The sequence below is a fragment of the Gobio gobio genome, assembly GCF_949357685.1.
Source record: "Gobio gobio genome assembly, chromosome: 3".
Lineage (NCBI taxonomy): Eukaryota > Metazoa > Chordata > Actinopteri > Cypriniformes > Gobionidae > Gobio > Gobio gobio.
This window is the reverse complement of record NC_137099.1, coordinates 48,605,382-48,621,195: the sequence shown is the minus strand read 5'-3', so window position 1 is coordinate 48,621,195 and position 15,814 is coordinate 48,605,382. Positions and strand designations below refer to the sequence as shown.

The following is a 15,814-nucleotide window of genomic DNA, read 5'->3' as shown; positions in this document are numbered from 1 at the left end:
ACTCCTTTTAATGTTAATTCCTGCACCCCTAATTCCCTCAAATTATTCCTCATTATCACTCTCTGTACCTCATACCTCCTACATCTTATAATTATGTGTTCCACTGACTCCTCTTCCTGACACCACTCACACAAGCCTGTCTCGTGTTTTCCTATAATTTTCAGTGATTTGTTTAGAGCACCATGCCCCAGCCTTAACCTTGTCAATACTATTTCCTCTCTCCTGTGCCCCCCACCTATCCTAGTTATTTTTACACTCTTTTGAATTTGATATAAATGCCTTCCTTTCTCCTCTCTGTCCCACCTTTCTTGCCAAATTTGGTTAGTTTTTTCCCAGATGATACTTTTGACCTCTGCTTTACTTATTTTAATTTGCATTTCTATATTTCCCTTCTTTAAAGCCCTCTTTGCCAATTCATCCACCTGCTCATTCCCTTTTACCCCTACATGTGCTGGAACCCACATAAATTGTACCTGTCCTCCTTGATTTGTAATCCTTGTTACTGACTGAAGGACTTCATATAATACATCTTGACGGCTTTTTGAGTGAAAAGACCTTAAACTCTCAAGGACTGAGGATGAATCGGAGCATATCAGAACCCTTTCTTGTCTTGTTTTTTCCACCCACCTTAACGCAACTAATACTGCCACCATTTCCACTGTATATACTCCTAAAAAATCTGATGTTCTTCTATTAATTCCTATTCCTTTAGCAGGTATTGCCACCGCATACCCTGTCACTCCTGTCTCAGGTTTCTTAGAACCATCCGTATACACATGTACAAATTCTTTATAATCTTTATTTATACGGTACTTAAATGCATTTACCAAATCTGTTTGATCTTTATCTTTCCTTTTTAATTCCAACAAATACCAGTCAATATCAGGCCAAACTAGTAACCATGGAGCCACCATCGGATATACTACAGTATGGCTCATCTTCATATAAAATACTCCAAATTCTCTTGCTACCTCATTGCCTATTCTACTAAAATTATCTCCGTTATATCTTGCATTCTCCCATGTCTCCTGCAACACTACTTTAGTGGGGTGGCAATCATTATGACCCTGCAAATTAGCCCAATAATTTGTCATCAGCTGCCTCCTTCTTAATGCTAACGGCATTTCTCCCATTTCTACCTGCAGTGCAGGTATTGGTGAAGTTTTAAAAGCGCCACTACAAACTCTTAATGCCTGAGCCTGAATCACATCTAGTTTCTTTAAAAGATATTTGGCTGCTGACCCATAAGCTACACTGCCATAATCCAATACTGATCTAATCAATGCCACATATATTGTTTTTAATGCAGAGCAACTAGCTCCCCATTCCCTACCTGTCAAACATCTCATCACATTAATTACTTTTTTGCATTTTCCTTCTATTTTCTTTATATGATCTGCCCATGTTAACCGTGAATCGAAAATAATTCCCAAAAATTTGAATGTTCCAACCCTTTCTAATTCTTTCTCATACATACTTAACTTCATCCCTTCCTGGATTTGTTTCTTGGTGAAAAAGACTGTTTGAGTTTTTTCTATTGAGAACTTAAACCCCCAATCATATCCCCACTCCACCACTTCATCAATTGCTCCTTGTACTTTCCTGATTGCATGCTCTATATTCCTTCCCCTTTTCCACAAAGCCCCATCATCCGCAAACAGAGACCTCCCTATGTCCATTGGCACCTTTGTAAAGACATCATCAATCATGATGATAAAAAGTAGCGGACTTATCACACTGCCTTGAGGTGTTCCATTGTCCACATCGAACTGATTTGATACGACTGACCCTATTCGTACTTCAATTTTTCTTCCAAACAAAAAATTCTTTATCCAATTAAAAACTCTTCCACCTACACCCATCAAGTGCAACTTTATCAACAATCCTTCCTTCCACATCATGTCATAAGCTTTTTCTATATCAAAAAACACTGTAATGACTGATTCCTTATTTGCCTGAGCCTTTCTTATTTCATTTTCTAGTCTTATGACCGAATCCATGGTACTCCTCCCTTTCCTAAAACCACTTTGATAGTTTGCTAGCTTTCTACTTTTTCCTAGTACATATGATAACCTTTCTATTATCATACTTTCCATAATTTTGCATACATTTGATGTTAATGCTATTGGCCTATAACTTGTGGGTTTAGAAGGATCCTTGCCAGGTTTTCTTACTGGAATGACTACTGCTTCTTTCCATGCATTCGGTAATCTTCCCTCCTCCCACACTCTGTTATAAAGGTGCAGCAACTTTAAGAGCGCTCCTTTCCCTAGATGTTTTATCATCACGTAGCATATCTGATCTTTTCCTGGAGATGTTGGTTTAGCTTTATTTATTGCTCTCATCAACTCTGCCATATTAAAAGGTTCATCAATTTTATCATCAGTTTTCTCCTTCCAGTCTAACACACCTGGATACTCATTCTTAGTTCTTTCCTTTCTCATTTTACTTACTTCTGACAAGTTATCTGAACTGTGAATTTTTACAAATGCTTTTGCCATTATTTCAACCTTATCCTTATTGGAGATTGCTGTACCTTCCTCAGTTATTATAACTGGAATTTCCCATTCCCTCCTTACTCCACCCATCCTTTTTATCATTCCCCAAACCTCACTTACAGGTGTTGATCTTCCTATTTCATTGCAAAATTTCCTCCAACTTGCCCTTTTAGCTTGACGCACTGTTCTTCTCACATTAGCCTGTGCCTTTTTATACTGAATCAAATGCTGCATATTATGGGTGTTTTTAACTAGTTTAAATGCTCTATTCCTGTTTTTAACAGCTTGACGGCACTCTTCTGTCCACCATGGTACCAGTTTTTTAATCCTCCTTTGTTTACTCCTGGGAATAGATCCACCTGCTGCCATAATAATGGCTGATGTTATTTGTTTGTTTGTTTCGTCTATACTTCCAGATATGTCTATCCTTGAAAATGATTCCTCACTTAATTGCTGGAATTTTACCCAATCTGCTCTTCTTAAACCCCATTTTGGTATTCCTTCACCTGGTCTTATTTCCACTCGCTCTCCCACTGAGCATGATACTGGGTAGTGATCGCTGCCCACTGTAGTATCATTCCAAACATGCCAGTTACTTATTCCAGCCAAGGGATTAGACACTAGTGTAATATCTAATGCCGATTCATTTCCTGTTGTTATGTTTATTCTTGTTCCACTTCCGTCATTTAAACACACTAATTCCTTATCATCCATTAAATCTTCTATTACTCTTCCATTTACATCTGTATGTGAACCCCCCCATATTTTACTGTGAGCATTAAAATCTGCACACCATATTACTTTGTGTCTATTATTTCCTTGTATCCTTAATAACTTATCTACTTCCAACCTTTTGCAAGGATTATAGTAGTTTATTATAACCACTTCCTCCCCTCTTTCCCACAATACTACCTTAATGTATTCTAGATCCTCTCCCTTTTCCAGTACCCTATATGGAACATCTTGCTTAATAAATGTAGCACATCCTCCTCCTCCTCCCCGTCCCCCATTTTCTCTATCATTTCTTATACCTATATATCCATGAATCACAAACTCTAAATTTGGTTTTAACCAAGTTTCCTGGATACACACTACATCTGGATTTATTTTCCTGTCTTTAATGAAATGTTTGAATTCCTGGCCATTGGCCAGTAAACTTCTTGCATTCCATTGTAAGATGATAACCATTAATATTAACCAATACATGGTGCTTCCTGGCTTGACTGATTGGTGAGGTTCTCCCTCACTTCTTCCCACGTCAGTCCCACTAGTCCTAAATGATTTACTGCTGCTTTGACAACCAGCTGTATTTTATCATTTTTTGATTTAACTTCAGCTGTACTGTTTATCACTCCTGCAATAAACGTCACCAAGTCCTTTTTGTCCACATAAATCTTATCACATGTTCTTTGTTGTTGTTCTTCCACCCCCAATTCTGTTTGTTCTATGGTGATATTACCGTGTACTCTTGCTGCTTCTGCATAAGTGATCCTTCTTTCAACTCTTATTTTCTGGATTTTGTTTTCCTGTCTCATCACCTCACATCCTCCATATGCCACATTATGGCTTCCTCCACAATTACAACATTTTGGTTGTACTCCTGTTCCACATTTTCCAAAGTCATGCTCGCCCCCACATCTAGCACATCTCTTCTTCTCTTTACAGTTATTGGCTATGTGTCCAAACCTCTGACAGTTAAAACACCTCAATGGTTTTGGTACATATATTCTCACTGGGTAACTCATATAACCAAGGTATACCTTTTTTGGCATATTTTCCCCCTCAAAATCAATCAACACCGTTTCACTATCCTTTTTCACTCCTTCTCTTGTTGTTTTTAATCTGTGTGCCATCACAATTTCCCCCCCTTTAAGATGTTTCTTAAGTTCTTCCATTCCTACATTCATTGGTACCCCTGAGATCACTCCTTTGCATCCTCCACCATTTCGTGCTCCCACCCTTCGTGTGTTTATCACTTTCAGTTTTCCAATCTCTTTTACTTTGATTGCTTTCTCAAATTGATCTTCATTAGCACATTTGACCAACAGATTTCCATCATTTAGGACCTTAGCATATAAGATCTCCCCTATCTTACTTGCCAGATGTTTTGTTAATACAAACGGGTTGATTATCTTCATGTTTGCTTGATCTTTATCATTGAATCTTATTATGACTATAAAATTCTCATGCATTTCCTTCTTATTTAGCTCATGTCCTTCTTCCTCACTTTCCGAAATCTCATCATTTTCATTTCTTATTCTTTTATTCCCTTTTACATGTCTGACTCTCTTTTTTGAAAACTCTCCCTTCAATATTCCCTCATTTTCTTCTTCACTGTAATCCATTTCCTCCCACCTACCTACGTCTGATTCATTCACGGAGCAGTCGTGCTCAACCGCTCCTAAAACAGTATTTCCAATGTTTTTTGAATTTCCCGCTTTCAGTCGATTACTATTTCCTCGATCACGTCCTGATGATGTCGCCGCCATTCCTCCCACACTCGAATCACTTGTCTCTTTCAGAAACCTCTGTTAAGCTCTACTACTGTTTACTGCTCAACCAGCTCGGTCCAAGAACCACCCTTGTGCAGTTGCTCAATACGAATCAAGCTCCTGGAAAATCCACTCTCAACAACCCACCCAACAACCCATGTGACAATCTGACGCTGCTGAGGTGTCATAAAACTTTCAGTGTGTGGTGTGTTGTGTGTGTATTCCTGGTAAACCCTTATGGGGACAAAATGGCTAGAATGTTTACATGTTTGGTCCCCATGAAGAAAACAGCTTATAAATCACGTTTTTTTTAAGTTTTCTGTGCAGGGTAGGTTTAGTGGTAGGGTTAGGGGACAGAATATACAGTTTGTACAGTATACAAATCATTATGCCTATGGAAAACCCAGTGTGTGTGTGTGTGTGCGTGTGCGTGTGCGTGTGCGTGTGTGTGTGTGTGTGTGTTCATGTTTTTCTACCCTGGTGCCTTCAACCTGAATGCACACAGACTCCTGGGGACTTATTGAGGTTTATAAATCATGCAGAAAGTTTTGTGCGATGGGTGTAGGGTTAGTCTAAGGGGATAACTTTACAGTTTGTGCAGTATAACAGTCATTATGCTTATGGAATGTCATAAAACATGAAAACCCAACGTGTATGTTTGTGTGTGGACTCTGTAAACAGAGCTCGTTGTGTGTTATTCACACTGAGTGAGATGTGATACTGGAAAACGAAGTTCTTTATGTAGGCTATGAATTTTTAATTATTAATTCAAATTTACCAGCCATTAGTTTTGAAAATAGCAACATTTCTACTCTGAAATACATTTTTCTGAATCTTTTTCTTATTTTATTAGCTAGTAGCAACACAAAAAAATGTCTACTGCATTCCACATGCAAAACCTGGTCATTTTGCTGTTTTCTGAGGTGAATAAATGAAGTCCAGAGTGATCATATGCATTTTAAATAATTGCAATAAGCTTCATGGTCTGGATACATCTGGATACATATGGTTCTTTTAAATGTAATCTAAAAAAAAAAAGGTTAGTTACAAATCAGCACTGTCTCAACATTAGTTTCTTAATATTTTGCTCCTGTCGCTATCTCTTTTTTAACTCCTTTTTCACCTCTGAGTCTTATGTAGCACAATGTATGTTTAGATAAACTTTTTCTGTTAATGTGAATGTATTTTTATAACAATTTTTCTGTGGGATTATGTACCTGTGTTTTTATTTTATATTTTTTGTTCATATTTTTGCGGTATCTTTTTTTTCGTTCTCTCATTTTTTTTTTTGTGTGTATTATATTTGATGCTTTGTTCTTGTTTTTAGGTTGACTTTTTAACACTTCTGTCAAGGGTCTGCAGATGAAAAATAGCCCTTTGGGCTAATTCTGGCACATTCACATTCGTGTTTATTAATGTGCACAGCCCCTGTAAATAAATAAATAAAAAATGGGCCAATTTTTTTTTCATTTTTTGGCGCTGGCACAAAATGACCAGCTAACATCATTCCAGTAGTCATATCATCAGACCTTGGGAAAGTAAGTGTGAACAAATAGTAGTCAGGTAAAATCTCTCCATCATCCTGATTGGATTATAGGAGCATAAAAGCTATAAAAGGAGGGACGCGCTTCAAATCATTGTTTTCTTGTTTTAGCAATGGTTACCTCCAAAGAAAGATGTGCAGCCATCATTGCTTCAAAATGGAAGGAAATTGCTGCATTAATATTTTTTCTTCGAGGAGGGAAGTTCAACTGCAGTGGAGGAGGCTTCAGGATGTACCAGCATGTCCAGCAAGCGTCAGGACTGTGACGGCTGGAATTGTGTCACCACCAGTGCAGAGCTTGCTCAATATTGGCAGCCGGGGTGAGATGCATCTGCACGCACAGTGAGGCAAAGACATTTGACAATGGCTTGGTGTCAAGAAGGGCAGAAAAGAAATCACTTCTTGTTTGTCTGCAGGAAAGGTGAATGCTACCATGAGTCGTGTGTTGTGCCAACAGTGAAGCATCTGGAGCATCCCCCCAGGAGGAATTGGGCGATGATCCATGCATTTTCCAGTATGATGGCACAACAAGGCAAGAGTGTTAATGAAGTGGCTTGGAGATCATTACATAGAAATTTTTGGATCTGTGTCCCTGTCAAGTCCCCGTATCTTAATGCTACAGAGAACATGTGGTCAATGCTCAAAAAGCAAGTGGACAGGCAGAATTCCACAAATTGTGATCAACGCTGAGCACCAATAAGGCAAGAATGGATCGCCATCATTCAGGATTTGTCCCAGAAGCTGATATCCAGCATGCCAGAATAAATTGCAGAGGTTATAAAGAAGGGTCAACAATGTAAACATTGACTTTTTGCATATTATTGAATGTTTTTGCTAATAAAAGCCTTTAAAATGTATGAAGTACTCTATCATCACTATAAATATACCGATCAGGCATAACAAATATGACCACTGACAGGTGAAGTGAATAACACTGATTATCTCTTCATCATGGCACCTGTTAGTGGGTGGGATATATTAGGCAGCAAGTGAACATTTTGTCCGCCAAGGCTCATTGATGCACGTGGGGAGTGAAGGCTGGCCCGTTTGATTCGATCAAACAGATGAGCTCCTGTAGCTCAAATTGCTCAAGAAGTTAATGCTGGTTCCGATAGAAAGGTGTCAGAATACACAGTGTATCACAGTTTGTTGCGTATGGGACTGCATAACCGCAGACCAGTCAGGGTGCCCTTGCTGACCCCTGTCCTCCGCCTAAAGTGAAAACGTGAGCATCAGAACTGGACCATGGAACAATGGAAGAACTAAGAAGGTGGCCTGGGCTGATGAGTTACGTTTTCTTTTACATCACATGGATGGCCGGGTGCGTGCGCTTACCTGGGGAACACATGGCACCAGGATGCACTATGGGAAGAAGGCAAGCCGGCGGAGGCAGTGATGCTTTGGGCAATGTTCTGCTGGGAAACCTCGGGTCCTGCCATCCATGTGGATGTTACTCTGACACGTACCCCTTACCTAAGCGTTCCCCAGATCTCAATCCAATCGAGCATCTGTGGGATGTGCTTAACAAAAAAGTCCGATCCATGGAGGCCCCACCTCACAACTTACACGACTTAAAGGATCTGCTGCTAACATCTTGGTACCAGATACAACAGTACAACTTCAGTGGTCTAGTGGAGTCTATGCCTCGACGGGTCAGGGCTGTTTTCAGCAAATGGGGGACCAACACAATATTAGGAAGGTGGTCATAATGGTATGCTTGCTCTGTATAATATATATATATATATATATATACCGGTATATACAGTGAGGAAAATAAGTGTTTGAACACCCTGCTATTTTGCAAGTTCTCCCACTTGGAAATCATGGAGGGGTCTGAAATTGTCATCGAAGGTGCATGTCCACTGTTTTATAATATCCATATATTATAATAAATGTATACATACTTTTTTTATCCATTATTAATTGGTTTGACCCATATTGAGTTACAGGCAAGAGAGAATTTTTTTTTTGATAACATTGAAGCATGAGGTTTCACCCAAACATAGCTTAAACACCTCTGAAGATGTTCAAAAGATTAATGTTATTTTTGAGTGTTGTCCCATTACTCATGATTTAGCGTGAGGCAAAACGTATGACTTGTTGGGAATAGTTCAGGATGTTTACAACATGACACCATTTACAAGAAAGAAGTTACAAGCCCTACCAAAGGTCATGATTGCACACAACTGCTAAATCCAGGTCCTGACCAGAGACAAAATATTACTGTTAAAATATAAATAATAATCATTGCCATGTTAAAGTATTAACTATTGTAACTACTATATAGAGTCATTATGGCAGATACTATGGTTATATTGGAACATTTATGTAAGAGACAGTATTCCCCCATCTCTCCTTGCAATTTGTAAAGACTTTATTATATTGTAGGACAATAAACAAACATGTGAACAAATGAAACACATACACATACATAGGTCAATCCTCTATTATACAAAATGATCAAGAAGTCCAAATGTAATTTATGCTGTAAATAATACTTCTTACAGATATACATTTTTCAGTTTTCCATATGTACATTGTCTGCACAATTGTGGGAAACACAGTATCTGTGCAGGAATGTGCTGTCCGGCACAACTCATCCAAACCTAACAATCTATTCATGTCTACTTTAAATTATTAATCATTACAATTTATTCATGTTTTGTTTTAGTACATATGCACAATAGCCACCCAAAGATCCTGATCTTCACACAGAGAACTGTATGATAACCCTTCACTGCATTAGTGTACTTATTTCCACTGGATTGGACTAGTGAGGTGACTGTGCTGATGTGGCTGTTCTCATCAATATTCTAGAACATCATATAAAAGCAAGAGAGCCAGATACACACTTGAAGTTATTTGAGATGTGTGCAAGATGCAGTGAATTTGTTAGCAAAGCTATAAAAAAATGAATGAAAAAAAACAATCAATTCTACTTTAATCCTATTGAGACTTCAGACTCACGGGTAAAACTGGAGAACTGGCTCAGATATGCGAAGCTGCTATCTGCCATCAAGAGCTTTATCTCGTGCAATGACAGCCTCATCAAACTTGATCATCAGTGTGGTTCCCTTATGCCAGTGGACCGTGACTTTGGCTGGGAAGCCACTGTGGGTCAAGATAGCCTCCACAATGCCACCAGTGAAGGCTGCACAGTTTAAAGTGCTATTCTCTTTAGGTACTGATATATAGGCATTGATCAAAGGCTCCTTTTCAATGATGTAGTAGGTTTTGTCATCATCGTTGGCCTGTTCCAGTTTGTCTGCCTCCTTGCCAAACAAAGATTTCCACACATTTACCTAGGAAGAAAGTAAGAAAGAAAGTTAAACGGTTAATTCACCCAAAAATAAAAATTCCTTCATCAATTACTCGCCCTCATGTTGTTCTAAAACCACTTTCGCTCATCTCCAGAACACAGATTAAGAAACAGTAAATTTACATTTATACTACGGGGCTGTTGAATGCTTGAAGAACGTTTGTGCGCAATTATTTTCAGGGAAACGCACAGCAAAAGTAGTTCCAGGCAGGTCTTACTGCAGTAGTTACATATTACTTATCATACACATATCAGAACCAAAACCCACAACCAACACTGAACAAGCAAATAAATAGAGTTAACAATAGGATCAAAAATTTCAAATTATTACCACGTTTTTGCCACAAAATTACGTTGGCTATGTACGGTGACGCATTGCTGCCACATGCATATCATTTTTTCCACTCAATTATGTCGTAATAACGAGATATGTCGTTAAAACTATATATTTTTCTCGTTAAAACGACATGTGTTGTATAGTGGTGTATATAGGCTATGTCTGTATACACATTTAGAGCCTATTTAGCTTCTTATTTATTAAATAAACAGTCAATTAGTTGATGAAACTGAAAATTCACAAAATTCACTTTAAAGCAGGGCTCTGAACCGGTTCAAGGAACGAAAACGAAAACCGGAAACGAACGAAATTTTAAGAGGAACAAAAACGGAATAGAAATCAAAATCAATTTGAATCGTTCTGAACAGAAACGTTAATTTGAATTGACCATTAACCGGTTAATAACGTTATTTTATCGTTCTCTTTAATATTTTAATTTGGTAGTGACAAATCATGAATTGAGTAGTACAGCATGTGACGTTGACGGATCAAGCGTGAGTGAAATGCCCTCGCACCATCATCTATGAATCTACCGGTAACGCAAGTCAGTGTATGAGCGCGCGCATTTTCATGCCTCAAGTACATTTCTTTCCCCGCTGAGGTCTACAATGAATGTGCAGGTATTGGAGGACATTCTTTTCGAACGTTTAAATAAGCAGTACGGACTTTAAGCTCAAATAGTCTGATTTAGGCTGATTTAGTTTATGGATTTTGTTTAAGCCTGTCCAAGTAGGTTACTAGCATCTATCAAACATTTTTCCTATAGTCTTTCAGATTGCCAATACAGGACAGGTCAATGTTTTCTATATAGACGGTTGATGCTTCGTATTAAATTGTATGTTATATTGCATTAAATGATCAAGCTTTATTAGCTGACTGAATTTGATTATGTGATGCAAGGACGTGTTGCGCAGTGTTTGCTTTGAAATTACCAGTTGACGGTGCATTAAAAGAGCAATGGTTATCCAGTTTATTTATTCTTTATTCATGCATTTTTTAAAACAAGTCGTGTTGAAAAAAAGTTATGTACAAAGAATGTTATCACTCTTCTGAAAATAATTAGGCATTAGAGGGCCACTTTAGACTGTCTAACGCTCCATTAAAACAGGTCCGCTGTTTATGCCTTGTAATTAATGCATGTATTTCTGGTTTTAAAAATGTTATTAAATAAATATTCAAGTTTAATTACCATGTGTTATATTATTATTGAGTGAAAATAAGTCTAGTTATACATATTTGTTTAAAGTAGCCTATAGGCTTAATTAAAACAACGTTATTAACCGGTATTTTTTCATATCAAACCGTTTTCGGAACAGTAATGTTTATTGAGGAACGCAAAAACGGAAACGCTATAATATCGATTCTGCTCGGAGTGAACCGATTGATATTTTTTTCCGTTTTTAAGCCCTGCTTTAAAGTGAACGAAATTCTCTTTAAAGCAGCACTAGGTAACTTTTCAACCTTCATAATATATTTTCAAGACTCTTGTGATGATACATCGACTTCCAATAGGTTGAATGACACGTCTGCCATAGCCTGACGGGGTCTGTATCGTTTTTAATCATACTTTTAAACTTCGGGTTTCGGGTAATAACCCGAGAACAAAAAGAACTACAAAATTCGACTGCTTTACGGCATATACGTCACTTCCTTATTACACCCCCACTTCCTTAAATTCGGACGTGCGAGCCCGAGCCCAACTATCGTTTGTTTGCCGGATGTTATAGTCATGGCCGAAGCAGCACAGAAAAATAAGAAAGCAAAGGTTTTGTCGGAGGAAAGCAAAAAGAGGAAACGAGAAAGTGATCGGATTAAAGGCAGGACGAGGATCAACATTGGGCCAGCGTTTGCTCGTTGGCGTGAGCTGAAGGAGGAGGGGCTACATTCTTGCAAGTAAATACATAAGACGTACAAAATCATATTTTAGGATACCTAACATGTCTGTGATATTTGTTTATTTGTCTTGCCTCAAGCTATAATGCAAATCGATTTTTCAAATTTGCAGATTCATCTATGGTAGCTTGATATTATAATATTGACGATATATGGTTATTACCTACCACTCAAACATTGAATGGAAGTATCATATAGATTCTGTAAAACGGGAACCAATAGACTAGGCTACTATAATGACGCTGGCTTGTAAACGTGAGCATCGCAATCATTTGGCGTTTGAAAAAAATAAAACCCATGAAATGATATTCATATGACATGCTGAAACATATGCCACTGTACCTGGGATGAAGACATTTCACACGCGACGCAAGCAGAACACCTGCATGTGAACTCCTGCAGTGTTCAGGGCTATCATGGTTATCATGTCAACAAATGCACGTGTGATGCATCCGCTGATGAAGGATGACAGAGTTTACGACAGTAGTAGAGGACAATACTGTTTCCCAACTGTAGCGGGACCCCGAGAGCAAAAACTACCTAGTGCTGCTTTAAAGAAAGCCTTTCTATAAAACAAAATCATGTCTGACCCCACTCCATGTCTCCAGACATATTGCGCGTCTTAATGATGCTGCTCACTTTCTATAATCAACATATTACATTTTAAAAAATAATAATATAATAGGCTAATATTTTCACATATAGCCTAACTATGAAACTAAATATGCTACGTTTTCTTTAACCCTCTGTCCGACGAAAGCGCCCGTGCATTTTTTCCTTTATGACAGGAAACAACTCGCAATACTCCGTCATTTTTAGCCACACCGATAAGTTCAAGACATAATTATAAACTATAAACGGTCTACTTTTATTTGTGTAAACTCACATTAACAACAAAGGCTCTGGATTCAGGGAACAGATTATTTTTCATGCATTCCACTCCAAACGCTGTCTACATTCAAAAAATTATTTTGTTTATTAAACGCAAAGTTTTTAATTTCAAAAGCATTTCTAAATTCAGTTCATATTTCGGGCGCTTTCATCGGCATGAGTAAGATATAGGCTATAAGACGTGCAGTATGTCTGGAGACATGGAGTGGGGTCAGACATGATTTTTATTGAGATTTGTTTTATAGAAAGGCTTTCTTTAAAGTGAATTTCGTGAATTTTCTGTTTCGTCAACTAATTGCCTGTTCATTTCATAAATAAGAAGCAAACCAGGAATGAACCAGTAACGAACCCACTAGCCATGTTTCCGCAGCCTTTGAGTAGCCTAAAGGTCCTTTCACACTGGACGCGATTTTGACGCGCAAATAATTTGCGCGATGGTTTTATGTTTTGATCAGCTGTTTGTGTAATGAGAGCTTTCACACCGAATGCGAATGTGCTGAGGCAACAAAACGATGTTTATTTTTTTAGTTTCGATGTCGATTTTTTTAACACTCGCAGCGACAAAAAAAGGCTTAAACCAATCACATACAAGGAAACAAAGGTCACGAAATGTCCAGTTGATGTCATTAGCCATTCAATCAACATTAACCTTTGCCAGGTATCACATTTCTCATGACATTACAGCTGTTTGCCCACTGTAGGCTACAGACAACGATAACATCACCTTTTGAGTTAAAACTGGTTGATTTTTTTCTAACCTAATTGTGTCCGCGACTATAGAAAGGGAATGTGTTTCCATCAGTACGACTGTGGCACTTAAATGTTTACATTGTGACTCAACTAGAAGCATAGCTGGAAACAGCTGCTCTGGATCGATTGGTTCCTGAAGTGTGTGTTTGTCTCGTCAGATGCGGTGCTGCTGTCTCTCTCGAGCTCCACAAATTGTCAAACGGACATTTGAAGTAAGTGCGGAACCGGCCATGATAAAGTTTTAGCTCCTGTACAAGTTTAGCATGATACTCCCCTTCAGACTCTCTGTTCTTTAAGACTGGGTGCACCCAAAACCTTCTTCTCTGTCTTTTAAATAAAATGAAAAGCTCATCTTCACTGGATGATGAAGTGTCCGTGTTCTCATCTGTCGGCGCGAATGTTTTGGAATGTCGGAGCTCTGAAACGTCACAGACGTCGCAAACTCGCGTCGCGGCTGATGTGAATGGATTTGACGCAAACTATTCGCACACAAAATATTCGTTTTTCCGCTTCGCTTTTTCGTTACGTGTCCGATGTGAAAGGGCCTTAAGGCTGAAACTATAGCGTCTTTCGTTTTTTAATACATTTCTTGAATATATGTCTTAATTACAGTAGGCCTATTATAGATAGTTATGATATTTGTGGCTGCACCGGGGTCTGTTACTTACTAGGTTAAAGTTACGCCACTGAGGCTAATCATGAGCAGTCCATGCATGGCACCTTACCCATAGCTATCTGTTATGAACTGTAGGCTACATCAATAAATTACAACAATTTCATGCTATGGGCACTGCCATTGATACAGGCAGTGGAAGAGCCTATTTTACGCTGAGCTTGCTTCTGCTTTTCAAAGCGGTTTGAATCGCCAAATTTCAGCAGTTTGACACGCGATCCTAATCATGATTCGACTCACTGATTCATAACGCTTCGAAGCTTCATGATGCCTTGTTTTGAAATCGTCATCACTATGTAAGTCGTTATTTAGGGTTTTTTTGCGCACAAAAACTATTGTCGCCTATTCATAAAGTTATTTTAGAACCACTTTAGTGAGATGGACTTTGTAACTACGTCTTTAGTACCTTTTAAGGGTCTTGAGAGTGAACCGTGCCATTGTGCCAATGGAGGCCTTTCAGAGCCATCAGATTTCAACTAAAATATCATTTCTGTTCGGAAGATGAACTGAGGTCTTACGGGTGTCGAACGGCATGAGGGCAAGTAATTAATGACAGAATTTTCATTTTTGGTTGAACTAACCCTTTAAGTGACAGTTTTGAGTGAATGGATGTAGAGAAATATGTGTTTTAAAGATGAACGATAGTCTTATGGGTTTGGAACAACATGAGAGTGCCTATCTAATACCATAATGTTCATTTTTGGGTGAACTATCCCTTTAACACGGTAGCCTATGTGGACTTCAACCAATCTGTAAACAAATAAAAAGTAATACCTTAATAAAGAGAAGTATGTTCAATACTTTGGTTTCTCTTTTCCCATTTTTCTCCCTCATCACAAGAACATCCAGAAGACTGGCCCCAACACCTTGACCCATGTCAGCCAGCCGGGCCTGGAGCTCAGACACCGAGTACACGCGGCTCTGGCAGTACTGCACCATCTCAGAGAAGAGCAGCGCGAACGCGCTCACGCTCACCTCCGTTTTAGGACGCGTGATCGAGCGCTCGAGAATCGCAGATTTGCCTCGCGTGAAGCGGACCTCCATTCCGTCCACACCAAATTTGAATTGCAATCCGAATTAAAGAACGAAAGTGCCTGAACCCTGGAATGCAAAGATAGTTTGTGTTATAAATCAGCACATTGTAATTTGTAAATATATATGTTGAACTGTCAGAACGTCATTCATTGTTGCTCTTATCGTGTAGTTGTTGTTAACCTCGGGTTATATTATGGGGTTTCCTGATTTTATAGGTGCAGAATGTACTACACCGAACATGCCATCTCTAGTACAAAAATTATATGAAATGATAACGCAGGTATCACAATTACATCATATTTCGTTGCTCACTAGCCTTTACCTGATGTTTTGTGTCAGTTCCGGAGACGGGAAGCAAGACACGATTAGTAAAATGCCGTTGT

The 15,814-nt window shown here is 38.6% G+C and overlaps 1 protein-coding gene across 3 annotated transcripts; it reads right to left on the bottom strand.

Moving 5' to 3' along the window:
* Window positions 1-8,503: 8,503 nt before the first annotated feature.
* Window positions 8,504-15,798, bottom strand: trappc5 (trafficking protein particle complex subunit 5). Of its 3 annotated transcripts, none has more exons than XM_079811947.1 (3): window positions 15,754-15,798; window positions 15,171-15,497; window positions 8,504-9,835 (listed from the first exon to the last, which is right to left on the bottom strand). In XM_079811947.1, exons 2-3 carry the CDS (start codon window positions 15,438-15,440, stop codon window positions 9,539-9,541), a joined length of 567 nt encoding a protein of 188 aa, XP_079668073.1. In that variant the 5' UTR covers window positions 15,441-15,497; window positions 15,754-15,798; the 3' UTR covers window positions 8,504-9,538. The 3 variants fall into 3 exon arrangements, with proteins under 3 accessions (XP_079668073.1, XP_079668074.1, XP_079668075.1); XM_079811948.1 differs by having other exon boundaries at window positions 8,884-9,835; window positions 15,612-15,768; XM_079811949.1 differs by having other exon boundaries at window positions 8,884-9,835; window positions 15,725-15,765.
* Window positions 15,799-15,814: the final 16 nt, after the last annotated feature.

Bases quoted from the DNA above. Each gene is read 5' to 3' on its own strand.
- trappc5 (XM_079811947.1), bottom strand. From the start codon at position 15,440: ATGGAGGTCCGCTTCACGCGAGGCAAATCTGCGATTCTCGAGCGCTCG. The intron at 9,836-15,170 runs GTATTACTTTTT...CTTTCTTCCTAG, and splicing joins ACATACTTCTCTTTATTAAG to GTAAATGTGTGGAAATCTTT.